This window comes from Lynx rufus, unplaced genomic scaffold, assembly GCF_022079265.1.
Source record: "Lynx rufus isolate CCGP_SWC_20201006 ecotype Redwood Valley unplaced genomic scaffold, mLynRuf1.p SCAF_14, whole genome shotgun sequence".
NCBI lineage: Eukaryota > Metazoa > Chordata > Mammalia > Carnivora > Felidae > Lynx > Lynx rufus.
Window position 1 is genome coordinate 40,810,541 of NW_025814828.1, and position 21,165 is coordinate 40,831,705.

Below are 21,165 nucleotides of genomic sequence, written 5' to 3' on the forward strand. Positions count from 1 at the left end.
AATGACTGCCTATGTCTTCTACTAGTTTTATGGTTTCAGGTCTCACATTTAGGTCTTTAATCCACTTTGAGTTTATTTTTGTGTATGGTGTAAGAAAGTGGTCCAGTTTCTGGGGCGCCTGGGTGGCTCAGTCGGTTAAGCATCCAACTTCGGCTCAGGTCATGATCTCACAGTTTGTGAGTTCGAGCCCCGCATCTGGTTCTGTGCTGACAGCTTAGAGCCTGGAGCCTGCTTCGAATTCTGTGTCTCCCTCTCTCTCTCTGCTCCTCCCCTGCTCATGCTCTGTCTCTCTCTCTCTCTCCTTCAAAAATAAATAAAAACATTTCAAAAAAATTAAAAAGAAAGTGGTCCAGTTTCATTCTTTTGCATGTAGCTGTCCGCTTTTCCCAACACTGTTTGTTGAAGAGACTGTCTTTTCCCCATTGTATATTCTTGCTTTCTTTGTCATAGATTAATTGACTATATAAGCATGGGTTTATTTCTGGACTCTATTCTATTCCATTGATCTGTGTGTCTATTTTTGTGCCAGTACCATACTGTTTTGATTATCTATAGCTTTGTAGTATATGTTGAAATCTGAGATTGAGATACCTCCAGCTGTATTCACCTTTTTCTTTTTTTTAAGTTTTATTTATTTAAGTCATCTCTACACCCCACGTGGGGCTTGAACTCATGACCCTGAGATCAAGAGTCGCATGCTCCTCTGACTGAACCAGCTAGGTGCCCCTCTTCTTCTTTTTCAGGATTGCTTTGGCCATTCAGGGTCTTTTGTGGTTTCATACACATTTTAAGATTAGTTTCTGTGAAAAATGTTGTTAGTATTTAATAGGGATTGCATTAAATCTGTAGATTTCTTTGAGTAGTATGGACATTTTAACAATATTATATTGGTTATTCCAATTCATGAGCATGGCATATTTTTCCATTTCTTTGTTTCATCTTCAGTTTCTTTCATCGGTGTTTTATAGCTTTCAGAGTACAGATGTCCTAGTTCCTTTGATGCAACTGTTTTGACATGGGAGCATTCTGATGGAACCTTGAAAACAAGCCTTTAAACTCTCAGCAGGTTTCAGAAATTGAATCAGCAGGGGCACCTGGGTGGCTCAGTCGGTTGAGCATCTGACTTCAGCTTAGGTCATGATCTCATGGTTCGTGAGCTTGAGCCCCACATCAGGCCTGCTGCTGTCAGTGCAGAGCCTGCTTCGGATCCCGTCTCCTTCTCTCTCTGCCCCTCCCCTGCTCATGTTCACTCTTTCTCTGTCAAAAATAAATAAACATTAAAAAAAAGAAATTGAGCCAATGATAATTGTAATGGACATCCTAAAGTGTGAGATTAGGGATGAAGTGAGTATATGGGCAGGTCTACATTAACGATTTATGTGCTCATGAAATGTTAGTGGAGTGATTTAATAGAAATGCTCCAACCCCGAGGGTAATATTTGTGCTTAAGTAACACAGCATTCCACATGGAAGAAATAAAAGGACTAAACAAAAGAACTAAAACCAATGGGCAGATGTTACAGGAATTTCAGCAATAAACATCATATAAATAACTTTTAAAACCAGAGATACCCATAGGAAGTACTCACAGTCTAACGAGGTCATGCCAGGTCACGGGAGCCAACTTAAATCCCTTTCCACTGGCCAAACTTGGTATAATTTGGGCATCACAAAGGATAATGAACAGAATTGATTTAACAACAGAAATCCATGTATCCTGGGGCGCCTGGGTGGCTCAGTCGGTTGAGCATCCAACTTTGGCTCAGGTCATGATCTCGCGGTTTGTGAGTTCGAGCCCACATCGGGCTCTGTGCGGACAGCTCGGAGCCTGGAGCCTGCTTCGGATTCTGTGTCTCCTCCTCTCTCTGCCCCTCCCCTGCTCATGCTCTATCTCTCCATCGCTCAATAATAAATAAACATTAAAAAAAAAAAGAAATCCATGTATCCATAGTGATGACGAAAAAGGGAGGAGGAAATAAAAGGAAACCTCTTCTCCACTTTACAGAATACTATGAACTAATAAATGTAGAAGGAGTGATAAACTTTGGAAATCACCATCATCCAATCCCCAAGGTAATAATTAATTCAGATAAAGATTATCAGTGGGTGCTAAAACTGTTGGGGTAAAAGTTGGTAATAAATAGGATATTTATACATTCTCATTCAAAAGGGAAATGTATTATTACAGCAGAGATTTGGTAATCACTCCCATCAAACTTAGCATCACGGAGGGCAGGACAGCCTGACATTGTGTTTCTTCTGATGCGATGCAATAAGAAATTCACAGCATCACCTGTGATGAGCTCATCCCAAAAATAACTTGAATCCAATCAAGACTTAATTGCTAGTTTATCTGAAAGAACGGAAATCTAGGGACATGTTAAATGACACTTTGAGAAAATAATGATTCAAATCTTAAAAAGACATTCTACAGGACGACTGGTTAGCACTCTTCAGATAATGTTCTGGGAAACAAAAATGATGGGGGACCATTGTGGATTAAAAGAAACATAACAACTAAATACAATGAATAAAACTTAATTGGAACTTGGATTGGGATGGGGTGAACTATAAAGCTATTAAAGACATCTTGGGGAAGCCTCAGGAAGTTTGGAGATAATATTATGGAATTACTGTTAGTATTCTTAAGTATGGTAATGATATTGTAGTCATGTGGGGGATTCGTGCTGAAGTGTCATGACGTCCTGTCATCATGTCCACTCTTCAAATGGCTGCAAAACAAAAACAGCGTGGGTGTAGCGTGTGAGAAAGCAAATGGGGCCAAATGTTAACATTTGATGGGTGTTAACATTTGAAGAGCAAATGGATGTTTTATATTACTCTTCCAACTTTTCTATATTGTTTGGAATTTTTCAAAATAAAATACTGGGGAGAATTTTTTGGCTGCCCAATATTGCATTGACTGATATGGAACAGGGAGCAGGCTTGTCAGTGGAAATATTCCAGCAGGACTTGGGTGGATTGGGTCCTTATCTAAAAGTGACCATCAGTCATCCTAAGGAGGGTTTCTCAACCTCAGCATTACTGACATTTTAGGACGGATAACTGGGTGGGGGGCTGTCCTGTGCATTATACGGTGTTTAACAGCCCCCCTGGCCTCTACCCCCCAGATGCCAGGAGCACACACCCCCAGTTGTGGCAACCAAAAATGTTTCTAGATACCGCCAAATGCCCCTTGGGGGGTAAAATCTCTCCCAGTTGCAAACCACTCTTCTGAGCCAAGGGCAAACTTTTTTTTTTTCCAGAAAATTCACTCTTATTTCAAATACCTTGCACCTCAGAGTCTCTAAATCTTCCTCTCCAGTTAAAGCAGTTACTCACTTTCTTTTTTTTTTTTTTTTTAATGTTTATTTATTTTGAGACAGACAGTGAGCAAGCAAGCAGAGGAAGGGCAGGGAGAGAGAGAATCCCAAGCAGGCTCTGCACTGTCAGCGCAGAGCCCAACACTGGTCTTGAATTCATGAACCTGAGATCATGCCCTGAGCCGAAATCAAGAGTCGGACGCCTAGCCGATTGAGCCAGCCAGGTGCCCCACAAATTATTTACTTTCAATCAATAAAGCTTTTTGACTGCTAATTGAGAAAATTCATTGTGTTTTCCATCTTGAAAATCTAAACCTGCCGAATCCTCAGAACCATCTAGGGTGCTTTTAAAAACATAAGAAATTCCTTTGGCTATTCGGGGCCTTTTGTGGTTCCATATGAATTTTAGGATTGCTTGTTCTAGTTTCGAGAAGAATGCTGGTGCAATTTTGATTGGGATTGCATTGAATGTGTAGATAGCTTTGGGTAGTATTGACATTTTGACAATATTTATTTTTCCAATCCATGAGCAGGGAATGTCTTTCCATTTCTTTAAATCTTCTTCAATTACCTTCACAAGCTTTCTATAGTTTTCAGCATACAGATCCTTTACATCTTTGGTTAGATTTATTCCTAGGTATTTTATGCTTCTTGGTGCAATTGTGAATGGGATCAGTTTCTTTATTTGTCTTTCTGTTGCTTCATTGTTAGTGTATAAGAATGCAACTGATTTCTGTACATTGATTTTGTATCCTGCAACTTTGCTGAATTCATGTATCAGTTCTAGCAGGCTTTTGGTGGAGTCTATCGGATTTTCCATGTATAATATCATGTCATCTGCAAAAAGCGAAAGCTTGACTTCATCTTTGCCAATTTTGATGCCTTTGATTTCCTTTTGTTGTCTGATTGCTGATGCTAGAACTTCCAGCACTATGTTAAACAACAACGGTGAGAGTGGGCATCCCTGTCGTGTTCCTGATCTCAGGGAAAAAGCTCTCAGTTTTTCCCCGTTGAGGATGATGTTAGCTGTGGGCTTTTCATAAATGGCTTTTATGATCTTTAAGTATGTTCCTTCTATCCCGACTTTCTCAAGGGTTTTTATTAAGAAAGGGTGCTGGATAAAGAAATTGTGGTTTATATACACAATGGAATACTACGTGGCAATGAGAAAAAATGAAATATGGCCTTTTGTAGCAACGTGGATGGAACTGGAGAGTGTGATGCTAAGTGAAATAAGCCATACAGAGAAAGACAGATACCATATGGTTTCACTCTTATGTGGATCCTGAGAAACTTAACAGGAACCCATGGGGGAGGGGAAGGAAAAAAAAAAGAGGGTAGAATGGGAGAGAGCCAAAGCATAAGAGACTGTTAAAAACTGAGAACAAACTGAGGGTTGATGGGGGGTGGGAGGGAGGGGCGGGTGGGTGATGGGTAGTGAGGAGGGCACCTTTTGGGATGAGCACTGGGTGTTGTATGGAAACCAATTTGTCAATAAACTTCATATAAAAAAAAACATAAGAAAGACTGATTCGAAAATTTCTGAGACATACTCTTAGAATCTGCATTTTAAAAAGTTTCCCCGATGACTCTAATGATTAGTCAGACTTGGGTTCCTTTGTTTGAGAGGGTTATTCATTCATTCATTTATTCAATAAACGCAAGATGAAGTCTGAGAAGTAGTAAAAGAGTCCGATGATAGAGAGCCTTCTAGGCCATTGTAGGGACTTTGGCTCCTAGTCTGAGCTGAGAAACTTCTAGCTGTGTTTTTGAAGTATAGTTCACATGTAACGCGTTAGTTTCAGATGTACAACAATGATTCAGTATTTGTGTATATTGTGAAAGTATCATCACAATAAGTCTAGTTAATGTCTGTCACCGTATGCAGTTCCAAATTTTCTTTCTCATGATGAGGACTTTGATGGTCTATTCTCTTAGCAACTTTCCGATACGCAATACAGTATTATTAACTATAGTCACCATGCTTGGCATTATATCCCCATGACTTACATGTTTTATAAGTGGAAGTTTGTACCTTTTGAGCTCCTCACCCATTTGGCCCTCCCCTCACCCTACATCTCTCTGGCAACCACCACTCTGTTCTCTGTATCTATAAGTTCAGGGTTTTTTGTTTTTGTTTTTGTTTTTTTCAGATTCCACATATAAATGAGATCATATGGAGTTTGTCTTTCTCTGACTTATTTCACGGGGCATTATGCTCTCAACGTCCATCTGTATTGTTGCAAATGGCAAGGCTTCCTTTTTGATGGTTGGGTAATATTCCACTGTGTATGTGTGTCTGTGTAAACATGCCACATTTTCTTTCTTCATTCATGGACATTAATGGTTGTTTCCATATCTTGGCTGTTGTAAATAATGCTGCAGTGATCATGAGAGTGCATGTATCTTTTCAGGTCAGTGTTTCCATTTTCTTCAGGCAAGTACCCAGAAGTAGAATTGCTGAATCACATGGTAGTTCTAGTTTTATTTTTTGAGGAACCTCCATACTCCTTTACATAGTGGATGCACCAATTTACATCCCTACCAAGAATGTCCAAGGGTTCCCTTTGTTCCACATCCTCACTCACATTTTTTTTTAATGTTTATTCTTGAGACAGAGACAGTGTGAACAGGGGTGGGGCAGAGAGAGAGGGAGACACAGAATCTGAAACAGGCTCTAGGCTCTGCACTGTCAACACAGAGCCCAACGCGGGGCTCGAACCCACAAACTGTGAGATCATGACCTGAGCTGAAGTAGGACGCTTAACCGACTGAGCCACCCAGGCGCCCCTGTTGTTTCTTTTTGATGATAGCCATTCTAACAGGTGTGAGGTGATAAATCTCATCATGGTTTTGATTTTTCATTTCCCTAATGATTAGTGGTGTGGAGCACCTTTTCATGTTCTTGTCCATCTGTATGTCTTCTTTGGAAAAATGTCTATTCAAATCCTCTGCCCATTTTTTAATGATTGTTTTTTTTTTCCTATTGAGTTATATGAGTTCGTTATATACTTTGAATATTAACCCCCTATCAGATACAAGATTTACAAATATGTTCTCCCATTCAGCTTTTTTTTTTTTTTTTTAAGTAAGCTCTAGGCCCGACATGGGGCTTGATCTCACAACGCCAAGATCAATACTTGAATGCTCGGGGCGCCTGGGTGGCTCAGTCGGTTGAGCATCCGACTTTGGCTCAGGTCATGATCTCACAGTTCACGAGTTCGAGCCCCACATCGGGCTCTGTGCTGACCGCTCAGAGCCTGGAGACTGCTTCAGATTCTGTGTTTCCGTCTCTCTCTCTCTCTCTCTCTCTCTCTGCCCCTCCCCTGCTCACACTCTGTCTCTCTCTTTGTCAAAAATAAATTTAAAAAACATTTAAAAATTTTTTTTTAAAAATACTTGAATGCTCTACCGACTGAGCCAGCCATGCGCCCCTCAGCTGTGTTTTTAATAAACTTTTTATGTTGGAATAATTTAGTTTTACAGAAAAATTGCAAAGGTAGTACAGAGAGCTTCCATATGCCCTTTATCCAGATCCCCTAATGTTAGCATAACCGTGGTACATTTATCAAAACTAAGTAATTTACATTGGTAAAATACTATGAACTTAAACTGTAGTCTTTATTCAAATGTTACCAATTTTTTTCCAGTCATGTCCTTTTTCTGTTCCAGAATCCAGTCTAAGATCCCACATTGCATTTAGTTGTCATGTCTCCTTAGTCTCCTCTAATCTGTGGCGGTTTCTTTTAGTCTTCTTTGTGTTTCATGACCTTGAAATATTTTGACAGTACTGGTAAGTTGTTTTATAGAAGTTCCCTCCATTTGGGTGTGTCTGATGTTTCCTCTGCTTAGATTGAGGTTTGGGGGGAAGAGGTGAAGTGCCCTTCTCATCACATCACATCAGGGGGTACAGGATATCAACGTGATTTATCACTGGGGCATTGGCTGGCCTTAGTTCAGCCTTGGTTCTGCCGGGTTTCCCAAACACTGCAAAGTTCCTGCTTTTTCCTTTTCATACTTTGTTCTTTGGAAGTTGAGTCACTAAGACCAGCTTACGCTCAAGGCGAGGAGAATTAAACTACACCTCCTGGAGGTGATGGTATCTGCCTACATTGTTTGGAATTCTTCTCTAAGAAATATTTGTCCCTTCTCCCCCATTTATTTATTCAGTCATCTATTTCTATCAGTAGGGAACATGAATATGTACTTTATTCTTTGGGTTATAATCCAGTACTATCAAATTATTCCAGTTTTAGCCATTGAAAGTTCTCTTAGGTTGGTTCCTCTGTCCTTTTGACATGCTATTGATTTGTTTATTGATTTATACCTTATTATGCTGGATAAGACTTCCACTATCATGTTGTATAAAGTAGTGAGGAGAAGACATTCTTGTTCTGTTACTGGTCTCAGAGTCAAAGTGTTCAATCTCACCATGAAAAATGATGTTGGTTGTAGGATTCTCATCTATACCTGTTATTAGGCTAAGGGAGTTTCATTCTGTCCCTAGTTTGTTGAATTTTTATCAGGCACGGATGTTGAATTTCGTTGAATGGGTTTTTTTCTGTATTTATTGAGATAATATGTTTTTTTTTTATTATTTAGTCATTTAATCTGGTGAATGACTTTTGTTGATTTTGAATGTTGAGCCAGCCTTGTATTCTTGAGATGAACTCCCTTGATCGTGATAGATTGATTGTCTCTTTAATAAATTGCCAGTTTCAGTTTGCTAATATTTTATTGAAGATTTTTGCATCTTTGTTCATGAGGGACATTGGTCTGTAGTTTTCTTGTAATATCTTTGTCTGACTTTGATATTAGGGTAATGCTGGCCTCATAAAATGAGTTGGGATGTGTCCTTTCTCTTCTATGATCTTGAATAAATTTTGGAGAATTGGTATAATTTCTTCTTCTTTTTTAAGTTTATTTATTTTGAGAGACAGAGAGAGCAGAGGAGGGGCAGAGAGAGAGAGGGAGAGAGAAAATCCCAGGCAGGCTCCATGCTGTCAGTGTAGAGCCCGATGTGGGGCTTGAACTCACGAACCGTGAGATCATGACCTGAGCCGAAACCAAGAGTCGGATGCTTAAACTGGCTGAGCCACCCAGGCGCCCCGGTATCATTTCTTCTTTAAATGTGTGATAGAATTCACCAGTGGAACCATCTGGGCCTGGAGATTTGGGGAGAAAGATTTTTAGAAAGTTTAATTTACTTATTAAATTATTTACTTATTAGTTTACTTACAGGGTACTTAGGGCTATATTTTTCTTTTTGAATGAATTTTGATAGTTTTTGTCCTTCAGGGAACTGTTTCATTTCAGAAATCTAAGTTATCAAATTTATGGACATAGAGTTGTTTATAGTATTTCTTTATTCCTATTAACATCTGTGGGATCAGTAGTGATGTCCCACTTATATTCCTGCTATTAGTAATTTGAGAAGAAGCAGTTCTTTGTTTCACTGATTTTTTTTTTCTATTGCTCTTCCCTTTTCAATTTTATTGTTCTCTGCTCCACTAAGTATTATTTCCTTCCTTCACTTGTTTTATATTTGATTTGCTTCTCTTTCTCTAGTTTCTTAAGGTTTAAGCTTAGGTTATTGATTGTAGATAATTTCTTCTTTTCTAATACAGTTGATTCTCATTATTCACAGTAGTTATGTTGAGTCACTGTGAGCACTGAAGTAGTGAGTACTGCTCCTAGGAGAAATATGGGGTTAAGTTTCTATAAATCTCTGGTCACAACATTTTTGTCAGTCAACCCATACATAATCTTGTCATAAGTTTGTTTCTATCCAAAGACATCTTACTCAGTATATGTTATTGATTCATTCACATCGAGCCAACAGCACTATATAACTCTTATCAAATGAAGCTTATCCAACAGGTATTTTCTCTGAAAGGCACATCACAGCCTTCCTAAGCTTAGGGACATTAGACAGCACTTTTGCACTACATCTGGGGGCCATTTTAAACAGCAGGATCACCAACAAGGCCCACAAAATGTGGGGCACCTGGGTGGCTCAGTCGGTTAAGTGTCCACTCTTGATTTCGGCTCAGGTCATGATCTCATGGTTCCTGGGATGGAGCCCCACATTGGGATCTGCTCTGACAGTGTGGAGCCTGCTTGGGATTCTCTCTCTCCCTCTCCCTCTGCCCGTACCCCGCTCACATGCACACATGCACGCTCTCTCTCTCTCAAAAATAAATTTAAAAAACTTTTAAAAATCTTATTAACCCCCCTCCCCCCCCACACACACACACACAAAATGTGGAAAACATGGCACTGAAACTGTGAAAAGGACACTTGGTTACGGCGTGAGAGCTGAAACAAGAAGGCAGGGGATCGCTTTGTTCAGCTTCACCTGGGAACGTGGGTGTCAGGCAGCTCAAAGCTCTTGCTGCTCTGTGTTTGTCTATGAATGACCATGAGAACACCGCAAGTATTCATTTGGGGGTTACAGATAAATTTTACCAAGTTGGCAAATGTGCACATAAGGAATCTGTGAATAATGAGGATCAACTGTGTATGTATTCAGTGTTAAAAAGTTTCCTTTAAGCACTGCTTTAACTGCATCCTACAAATTTTGACATGTAGTTTTATGTAAGTCACGGCATACTCACTGTGTTTTATAAATCTGAGAATCTCTGTCTTTTTTAAGTTTATTTCTTTATTTTGAGAGAGAGAGAGAGAGAGAGCGAGCGAGCAGGGAAGGGGCAGAGAGAGAATGGGGGAGAGAGAATACCAAGCAGGCTTTGCGCGATGCCCGATGCAGGGCTTGAACTCACAAACAGTGAGCTTGCTGCAATCAGCCTGAGACTGTCAGCGCGGAGCCTGCTTCACATCCTTTGTCCTCCTCCTCTATCTCTCTCTCTGCCCCTTTCCTGCTTTTCTCTCTCTCTCTCAAAAAAAAATAAATAAATAAATAGATAAAACTTTAAAAAAACGTTTAATTGGACACTTTAAATTCTTTGTGTTTTGCTGCTTTGTGCTATAATGGCAGAGTTGATTAGTTGTGATGGACACAGTATGGCCCACAAAGCCTAAAATATTTCCTGTCTGGTCCTTTACAGAATAAGTGTGTTGACCCCTGTTGTAGTTCAGACTATTTTCAGTTTCCCTTGAGACTTTTTACTTGATCCATTGATTTAGACGTATATCGTTTAATTTCCAAACATTTGGACATTGTCCAGATGTGTTTGTTATTTCTAGATTAAAGCTATTACAGCCCAAAAACACACATTATATGATTTCTATTTTCTTATAGCCTGTCTTGGTGACTATTCTGTGTGCATGCAAGAAGAATATATACTCTGCTTTTGTTTGGTGGAATATTCTATAAATGTCCACTAAGTCAGTTTGGTTGATGGTGCTCTTCAGTTCCTCTATATCCTTCCTGATTTTCTGCCTACTTGTTCTGTGAATTACCGAAGGAGGGAATGTTGAAGTTTCCAACAATAACTGAATTTGTCTATTTCTGTTGTCGGTTCCCATCACATTCTGCCTCATGAATTTTGAAACTCTATTGTTAGATGCATATACATTTAAGATTGTTACGTCTTCTTGTTATTATGCAGTGTCCCTCTGTCTCTGATAATCTTCCTTGTTCTGAAATCTACTTTGTCTGAAATATAGCTACTCCAGCTTTCATTTGGTTCTTTAGTGTCTCATCATATATCTTTACCCCTTTTCTTTTAATTTATTGAATTCTGTAGATCTAAAGTGAGTTTTTATAGACAGCATATACTTGGTTCTTGCTTTTCAATCCAATCTGATTTCACGGTTCGTGGGTTCGAGGCCTGCGTTGGGCTCTGTGCTGACAACTCAGAGCCTGAAGCCTGCTTCATATTCGGTGTCTCTTTCTCTGTCTGCCCCTCCCCTCCTCACGCTCTGCCTCTCTCTCTGTCTCAAAAATAAACTTCAAAAAAATTAAAAATGGGCACCTGGGTGGCTCAGTCGGTTAAGCTTCCGACATCAGCTCAGGTCATGATCTCACAGTTTATGAGTTCGAGCCCCGCATCGGGCTCTGTGCTGACAGCTCAGAGCCTGGAGCCTGCTTCAGATTCTGTGTCTCCTCTCTCTGCTTGCTCTCTCTCTCTCGAAGATAAATAAACATTTGAAATTAATTAATTAATTAATTTAAAAAAATAAGACAAATATAGATCATTTTTTACTGGGGGTTTCAGAGCAGAGGAATGTCACAATCCCTTTAAAATGTAACTTTTACCACTGTGGTTGCTCTAAGGGGGAAGCAGAGAGACCACCTGGAAGGCCATTGCTGTAATCTGAGACATGATAGCGATTCATTCCAAGGTCATGTTAGATAACGTAGAAGACGGTGTTAGATAGGACATCCAGGCATCTTTTTTGCTTACTTCAAAATCTCAGTTTTTCATGACAGCTCAACTATTTAGATTTAAAGCTACTGCCGACTATTTGATAACATGTCCACACTAAAATACTTTTTTAAAAAGGTAACCAGTGATCTTTATTGACCTCCTAGTTAAGTTTGAAATAATCACAGTAATCGTAGTCACCATCCTTAGACAAGTAGGACTGCTTAAAAAGTGCGTTGTCAGGGGAGGGGGCAGGGATGGGCCAGATGGGGGATGGGCATTAAGGAGGCACTTGGGATGAGCACTGGGTGTCATATGTAAGAGATGAATCACTGGTTTCTATTCCTGAAACCGGTACTACACTGTATGTTAACTTGAATTGAAATAAAAATTTTTAAAAAGTACACTGGCAGTATTGTAGGTTTCTTTTTTAATTTCGGATTATCCACACACGTTAATCAAAACTGCTGCACCCGTCCACCTTTTTGGTTGGTGTTTCTTTGTTGGCAAATTATTTGGTCACTTACTGGAAGTTCATCATAATCTATTTTTTAAAAAAATTTTTTTAACATTTTTTATTTATTTTTGAGACAGAGAGAGACAGAGCACGAACGGGGGAGGGGCAGAGAGAGAGGGAGACACAGAATCGGAAACAGTCTCCAGGCTCTGAGCCATCAGCCCAGAGCCCGACGCGGGGCTCGAACTCACGGACCGCGAGATGGTGACCTGAGCTGAAGTCAGACGCTTAACTGACTGAGCCACCCAGGCGCCCCCATCATAATCTATTTAAAGAATATCAACTGGGGCACCTGGGTGGCTCCGTTGGTTGAACGTCCGACTTCAGCTCAGGTTGTGATCTTGCAGTTTGTGGGTTTGAGCCCCTCATTGGGCTCGCTGCTATCAGCTTGAGACTGTCAGCATAGAGCCCACTTTGGATCCTCTGTCCTCCTCTCTCTCTGCCCCTCTCCTGCTTGTGTACTCTCTCTCTCTCTCTCTCTCTCAAAAAATAAATAAAACTTAAAAAAAAAAACATTGACCTGCACACTTTAAATGCATGGACTTTTAAAAAACATAAAGAATATCAACCAAGTTGGGGCGCCTGGCTGGCTCAGTCGGTAGAGCACGTGACTCTTTATCTCAGGGTCCTGACTAAGTTCAAGCCCCACATTCAGTGTAGAGCTTACTTTAAAAAAAAAAATCAACCAAGTTACATGCCTGGGTAATTCCAGCAAAACTGTGTTCCTGATTTCTAGATTATGTTCTCTTTACAGAATACAGGAACTTTCAGTAATAAATGTTCGACTTTAAAAAATGTATCTACTGTATTTTCTTGTAGTGATCCTGAATAAAAGCATAATCTGTTCCACCTTAACTCAAACTTTCCACTCTCTGAAAAACTGAAAACCCTACTTTTATCATCAGCTTTTTCTTTGTTGCATGACTTGTGGGGGAAAAAAAAAAAAACCTGGTAAGTTGTCCTGTAGTATGCATGGGTTTGTTTAATTTGTTCCTCTCGAGTTCTTATAGATCAGAAGTCAGAGAAAAGCCTTCTTAAACTCAGGTTTAGTTCCATTTTTGTCAAGACTATTTCACAGATGGTACTATTTCCTGTAGCATTCAATGAGAAGGCATATCATGTCTGGTTGTTGAACTTGTAGCTGATTGATCAATAGGTTCAGGTGGTGATGGCCTTAGCTTGTCATCATAGAGTTTCCTGTCTGTCTTCCCTGTGGGATGCTAAAACCACTGATGATTATCACCTGGATCCAATTTTTTATTAGGAGTTATGAAATGATCATTTTCTTTTTTTTAAATTTTTTTTAATGTTTATTTTTGAGAGAGAGAGAGAGAGAGAGACAGAGTGTGGGTGGGGGAGGGGCAGAGAGAGAGGGAGACACCGAATCGGAAGCAGGCTTCCAGTTCTGAGCTGTCATCACAGAGCTCGACGCGGGGCTCGAACTCATGAACTGTGAGATCATGACCTGAGCTGAAGTCAGGCGCTCAACCGACTGAGCCCCCCAGGCACCCCCAAAATGATCATTTTCTAACCATGTCACTTCCTCTGCATATATTAATGGATGTTAACAGACCTTCTCGTATGCCGTAGCTGTTTGGTTAACTTGAAATACACTTCGTATCAGAAAAGCAGAATAAAGGGAAAATAATTAAGCATCCACTTTCAGAGCAATGAATCGGTACCCTAGCAACCTACCGTGACGTCCAGTGAACTTTCTCTCTTTTCTCAATATCATTTTGAGCTCCTGTTTCTATATCCAGTACGTTTTAATACAAATTACAGTCATTATTCCTTCTGTGACAGTGTCCCATCTTTGGCAACTGGGAACCCCTTCAGGCTGGCTCCAGTGTCCTTTTGGTACAACCGTATTGACCTTTGATAGTCTCCTTGCTTTTCGGTTCAACAAGATATTCCAGGTTAATCGTCTCCATTTCTTGCCCCTGACAGAGAACCATGCATTTTTCTGAGCAGACGTTCCCCACTTAACCTTCTTTTCTGTATGTAGCACCTATCTTGATCTATATACTGTGATGCCGAAAAACCCATACTTTGTCCTCTGTATCTAATCGTGCGGTTTACATTTAGACGTTGTGCCGTTTCTGTGTCCGTTGTTTGTATTCAGTCACAAGCCCAGGGCGCTGTGATCTTTCTCCTTGTTCCTGTGTCTTGTCTTATGGCACATGCCTACGTTCAGCTCAGTATTTCATGGCTTAGTACTTCATTGGTCTCCTTTGCCCCATATTTGTTTAATGGGTGTATGTCCTTTTTTTAAGAAACTTACAATTTTCTGGAGGTTAGGACATATCCAGTACTTAGGAGTTGAAAAGCCACTCTACCAGGGAACATAGTGATAAGTGAATAAATACGAATTGCATCAGAGGACACATTTTGCTTGGCTAACTCATGGCCACCTTGGCCAGTAATTTGATACCAGTAGTTCAGTGCTACATTTAAATCCAAGCCAAACTGCATCATAAATCTTGACGCTAGAACTTAAAGTGCAGGTGATTTCAAAGTATTCAAATGAACGCAAGGGCAAGGAGGCACAACTGCTCTATTCACGGAATGAAAACTGGGAGTCTTTGGTTCTAGAAAAGCACTTTCAGGTGGTCATTCCTTTCGGTGCCTGGCCTCAATTCCTACTTGGCCTAGAGTCATTTATTGGTGGCCCACGACGTGGCCGGTAAGTAGGAGCGTTGGAAGCCAGGCCGGCTGCCTGGCAAAGCCGACTTGTGGGGACTTGGATTGCTTTTGATCATATTTGTCATCGACCCTTTTGTGTGCTGCTAAAAGAGTGGGCTTTTTGTGGTTTTCATAGAAGAATGAAAACCAGAAAAGCCAGACTACCTACAGCACTTAAAAATGTGACCCTGGTCCTGTAAGAGCACCGAAGCTACCCATCGTGTGATGAGACCCTGTCAGTCTGCCTTACGATTACAGTTGGAAGAAGTAGCTGAAGTGATATGGCCTATCTGTCTACTTCCTTCTTCCTCTTCTCTTACCCCCAAGGAAGAGGCTGGGGAGTCTTCAGAATATAAAGAAGAAAAAGATTCATTTTAGGGGTGCCCGGGTGGCTCAGTCGGTTAAGCATCTGACTCTTGGTTTCGGCTCAGGTCATGATCTCACGGTTTGTGAGATTGAGCCCCACCTCGGGCTCCCGCTGAGCCCTGAGCGTGGAGCCTGCTTGGGATTCTCTCTCTCCCTCTTTGTCTGCCCCTCCCGTTTGCAGGTGTGTGTGTGTGTGTGTGTGTGTGCGTGCGTGCGTGCGTGCGTGTGTTCTCTCTCCCTCAAATAAATAAACTTAAAAAAATAAATAGATTTGTATTCCTGTTCAGACAACACGTCTTGGGTTTTCTTCTAGGTCCTGTTATTGCCTTGGAGTTCAGTGGAGATGGTGCTGTAGAAGGGTGTCACCTTATTGTCAACGAGATATTCAACGGGACCAAGGTACAAGATTTTATTGACTGTTTCTTTTTTTTTTTTTCCTTTATTTATTTTTGAGAGAGAGACAGAGTGTGAGCAGGGGAGGAGCAGAGACAGAGAGGGAGACACAGAATCCGAAGGAAGTTCCAGGCCCCAAGCTGTCAGCACAGAGCCCGACGTGGGGCTCAAACTCACGAACCACGAGATCATGACCTGAGCCAAAGTCGGACGCTCAACCAACTGAGCCACCCAGGCGCCCCTTTATTGACTGTTTCTATTTCAGTCACACCTTTCATTTCATTTCCTTTTCCTCATGGTCAAATAGTGCTTTTTTTTTTTTTTTAATGCCTGTTGTTGCTTGGAATTAAAAAAAAAAAAACGGCAGATCATGATTTTTTAGACTCTGTGGTGAATAATTGGGAGCCAAGCTTTGGCTGTTCCTTGCCAAATTAAAATTGTAATAGCTTAAAAGTTTACAAAATAAGAATCTACTAATTTCAAGACCTTCAATAATACATGAGTTTCTAATGTAAAAAATCTCATTAAATGTCTAAGTCCTTCCTTTTTGGAAAACTCATGATACGCTGAAAAATGTTCCGTTTCTAAGATTATATATACTTTGGACAGATGAGCCTGTTGCTTACTGTTCATTTTGATTTGCTTCAGTAATTCTCCATCAAACATTGAATCTCAGCTGTATCTAGAAATCATTACGGGTAGGTAGTTTCTAGATATGTTGATGAGGTTGCTGCAGCTAAGGATTTCAGACTTAGTAACTTAATAGAACTCAAAGACCAAACACATAAGAATATTAAATGAGTGCTGATATAATTATTTTTTAAGAAATATCTGAGATGAAATTTTTGGCTTTGTTGTCTGATCTGGCTTATAGTTTCTTTTTTAAAAAAAATTTTTAGCAGTTTTTTTTTAACATTTGTTTATTATTGAGAGACAGTGTGAGCAGGGGAGGGGCAGAGAGAGAGGGAGACACAGAATCCAAAGCAGGCGCCAGGCTCTGAGCTGTCAGCACGGAGCCTGACACGGGGCTCGAACTCACAAACCGTGAGATCATGACCTGAGCCGAAGTCGGATGCTTGACTGACTGAGCCACCCAGGCGCCCCCATGGCATATAGTTTCTTGAACTTGCATAATTTAAAGAACATTCTCTTTTGTCTCATTTTATCACCACGACAGTCCTAAGGGGAAGGGTAGATGTAATTAGGTTGAATAGAAGAAAATGGAGAAAATGGTTATATGATTTGGAGGTTTTAGATCTGAATGAGTCAGAGATAATCTAATCCAACGTTCCCATTTTACAGGTGTAGAACGTGAGTGCAGAGAGGTTTATTGAATTGTCAGCCTCATACAGCTAGTCTGTGAGGAAGCTAGACTAGAACCCAGGTCTCCTCTAATTCCTGGCTGACATTTGTAAAAACGAGTTTTGAAGGGTTCTACTGAGTACTGCTCTACTGATGTTTAGAAAATATGTTATTCAAAATTAGTAATATATCTTTAGCAGCTTTCAGAAAGATAATCTCAAGTTTTGCTCTTTAGCGTGTTGAATTTGTTCTCAGGAAAGAAAAGAAACTAAGAGTTCTTTAAATAGGGGCGCCTGGGCGGCTCAGTTGGTTGACCGACCAGCTCTTGATTTCAGCTCAGATCATGGTCTCACGGTTCGTGGGGTCAAGCCCTGCATCGGGCTCTGTGCTGACAGCATGGAGCCTGCTCGGGACTCTCTCCCTCTATCTCTCTGCCCCTCCCTTGGTCATGCACATGAGGGCGTGTGCACGCACACCATCTCTCTCTCTCTTTCTCGATGCTCCTCCCCCGCTCCCGCTCTTTCAAAATAAATGAACATTTTTTAAAAAAAAGTTCTTTAAGCCTCTTTATTCAGTGGCTTTCATAACATTGACTGTTGGATATTTACAAAACAGTAACATCCCAAGAGTGATAAAGTACAACTGAAGTATTATGAAAGCAAAGACCTTAATTATACCGTAAAATGCTTTTAAAAGAGTTCAGTGTGCATTATAGCTGCTGAAACTATGTTCTATGGATTCTACAGAATACTGGTTAAATATTATAGATGATGTACTTGAATTTCTTTTAATAGCAAGCTTGTTCTGCAGATGACGTGGGCTTTGGAATTTGGGGATTACTGGTATTTATTTTTTTGCTTCTTTTGTATTTAAAATAGATGTTTGTATCCGAAAGCAAGGAGACAGCGTCTGGAGACGTAGACAGCTTCTACAACTTTGCTGACATACAAATGGGAATATGAAGTGCAACATGGAACCAAGGACTTGATATTAAGCCCTTTTTAAATTGTGTGTTAGCGGTTTTTACTAATGTTAAAACTGTCAAAGCGTATTTTTAAATAAACTGTTGAATACTGCATTATTTACTTCAGGTTCAAAAACAGTTCGTTTTGGGGGCGCCTGGCTGGCTCAGTCGGTAGAGCGTGCGGGTCTTGATCTCAGGGTCGTGAGTTCAAACCCCGCACTGGGCGTGGAGCCTACTAAAAATAACAACAACAACAACAACAAGTTCATTTTAAGTTAAGTAGTTTTCATCAGCTTAAAAACTACTTGGCCCACTTCAATAAGCTTGCAGTTTTGTTTCTCTGCTGAGGATACTGTCATTAGGACATAGAAGTGGCTAGCAGTTCATCATTTTAATCCTAATTAGATATTCTTTCAAATCCCTAAGAATTTAAACTTTTCTCAGTGCTCCATGCTATCGTTTGAGAATACATTCCATTGCTTCTTTTCTTCTTTAATTTAGAGAGATTTGTTACTAGCTGATCGATTAGAATGAACCTCTGCACATTTGTTTTCACGTATTCATATTCGGTTAAATAATTGCTTCCTAGTTGCATAATACGGCAAATGAGATTTTGTACGCAGAATTGAGATAATGCTTTGTAAATTGAATTTTTTTTAACAAATAGGTATTTGATGACCAGTTTTGCAATTAACTCTACTAACTGATGTTGGTATAGCTGTTTAAAGACTACTTCGTGAGTAGTATGCTTATCTGAATAAATTCCACGCCGTGTCGTTTTTTTTACTACAACTGCTAGATACCCTCTTCTGCTTCTTGGTGAGAAAAGGTATATGCAACACTGAAAGCACAGGAACCCCGTCACCGGCAGTTTTCAGAAAGGCGAAATCACCTGCTTGTGTGGGTTATCAGAAGGATGAGAACGAAACCTTGTGACATTCAGGTACGAAATGCTTAGTCACGATGAAAAGCTATGCAGGTTATTAAAAAACTAGACCAATTTGATGGCCAGTAGATACACCGCTCACCAAGTTCTGTTCACGTATGACGAAATTCCTGCGACTGCTTTAAAGCATTATTTTCCAAATCAACCTGACCGTAATAATTTCCCAGGAGGTAGGGGAGAGCTTCGGGTTTAGAAACCCACGTTCCTGGGCCCAGTCCCCAGATACACCGATTCAGTCTCCGGGGGAAACCTGGCGGTGAGGAGTTTGCCATAATCTGAAGTGATCAGTTCAGAAGATGTTGATGGGGTGACCTGAAGAGAAGGGGCTGAGCCTGCCATGCACACCACATTTATTTAGCAGCTAATAGGAAATTAGCTTTCATAGCTCTATTTTTAAAAGGAACCTTAAATTTAAATCTATTTTGGTAAACCAAGACTGAACATAGCCACTTATTAAAAATGCCTCTTATGATTGTTACTAAAAATATACTTTCGTGTGTTAACTGCTTTTGGATACTTGCAGATTAATTTATAACTACTACATTGAACTGTGTGTGGATGTTCAGAAATAACGCAAAGACTTTTCACTTTAATAATATTGAGGGGCGCCTGGGTGGCTCAGTCAGTTGAGCGACCGACTTCGGCTCGGGTCACGATCTCCCGGTTTGTGAGGTCGAGCCCCGCGTCGGGCTCTGTGCTGACCGCTCGGAGCCCGGAGCCTGCTTCGGATTCTGTGTCTCCCTCGCTCTCTGCCCCTCCCCCACTCATGCTCTGTCTCTCTCTCTCTCTCTCTGTCTCAGAAATAAATAAACATTAAAAAAAATTTTTTTAATAATATTGACCACCTCCCCTATGTCTGGCCTCGTGGTAGCCATTAGCATTGTGTCATTTTGGTCTTTTGTAAGAGCATTCTATACTACCTACTCAACCTCTCCTTAAATCCGAGTGATTTCATAAGCTGCAAATAAGAATTGGTGACAGGTTTAACATCATTTCGCTCATAATTCACAAATAAGCTTTGCAATTAGCGGTCAGAGGGCATTAACTTTTCCCGTAGCTAGGCCAAATTAATTGTATTCCTTCTGATCATCAATTAAATGGCGATCATTATTCAACCCCATTATTCACACTTTAAAATGATTGCAGTACTTTTTGTTTTTCAAAAATAGAATCCAGAAAGATTCTTTTGTAGTCCATAAGCGTGATGATTAGGTATTCATGCCGCTGTGTGACATGTGCCTCCCTCCAATCCTGCTATGACCTCGGCACATTACCCATGTGACGTGAAAAAAAAATCACACAACGTTACGCAAAGCTGTAAGCTGAGTTCTTTATTTTATCTATGGCATTTTGGCAAAAAAAAAAAAAAAAACCTCAGGAATATAACATGTAAGGGAGATGTGAATTTTAAAATATCCACTAAATTTAGGATCTATTAACCAAAGCCTAAAATTTTATATTCTTCAGTTGGATGAGAGCTTTTACCTAAGTAAGCTTCATTTGTCTTTAAGGACAGTCATTTGACTTCTGAATGTTTGAAAAGGTTTTTCAAAATAAGTCGTGCTATGGTTGTTCTTTCTATAATTCTAAACTCTGATAGTAATTATCCTACATTTAATTTGTGAATAGGTTTTGAATTCATGAACATTTATTAGCAATGAAAAATTAGTAATTTTATTAAGTTATACATGTTTAAACGTTATATTAGCTCATTTCTCTTGTGTGATCAGTACTGCTGTTTTGGCTTCTGTATATTTCTGCCTAGCTTTTGTATGTAATTTATGCCTAGTGTTTATAAAATGTGATTTGTAATAAACGTTGTTAAAATGAAAACGGCTGGGGTGCCTGGCTGGCTCAGTCGGTAGAGTGTGCGACTCTTGATCTCAGGGTCGTGAGTACAAGCCCCACGTTCGGGGGGGTAGCGTTTACTTTTTTAAAAAATTTTTAAGTGAAAATGCCTTAACACTAATTTTTCAAGTGCACTTCTAAAACATACATTTACTTGTATGTGTGCCAAGATGTGACCATGGCACATATTTTTTAATGATAAAGGTAAAATAGACTGGTCTAATCTCTGTCTTATGCTAATGAGAAACAAGCTGTGTGCCGTGTGTGTGTGTGTGTGTGTGTGTGTGTGTGTGTATACACAAAGCACTCTAGAGAAATGCAAAGGAAGCAGAAAACTGGTTTTAATCTCAGGAATTCCCAATATAATGTTTCCTTTGTTAAAAGATACATTTTCTCATGATTCAAGATCTACTAAGATTAGGCATTTCTCTCCCTTCATATTTAAGAAAATAATGAATTGTTTGTGATATAATTTCTTTCAGGTTTATACAAAT

At 40.0% G+C, this 21,165-nt stretch overlaps 1 protein-coding gene and 1 non-coding gene across 4 annotated transcripts in view; both read left to right on the forward strand.

Annotated features, from left to right (window-relative positions):
- Positions 1-19,495, forward strand: part of RP2 (RP2 activator of ARL3 GTPase) — a 49,740-nt gene extending 30,245 nt beyond the window's left edge. For 2 of the 3 annotated variants that reach the window (XM_047076125.1, XM_047076127.1), the window contains exons 4-5: positions 15,532-15,617; positions 17,792-17,998. In XM_047076125.1, coding sequence (XP_046932081.1) covers positions 15,532-15,617; positions 17,792-17,875 — 170 coding nt within the window. In that variant the 3' untranslated portion in view covers positions 17,876-17,998. Of the gene's footprint in view, positions 1-15,531; positions 15,618-17,791; positions 17,999-18,676 lie in introns of those variants that run through there. The other variant, XM_047076126.1, reaches the window with a different exon arrangement.
- A 508-nt stretch (positions 19,496-20,003) lies between these two features.
- Positions 20,004-20,107, forward strand: LOC124509726 (small nucleolar RNA U13). Its single transcript, XR_006961504.1, has one exon. It is a non-coding gene; the product is annotated as a small nucleolar RNA U13 (small nucleolar RNA).
- Positions 20,108-21,165: the final 1,058 nt, after the last annotated feature.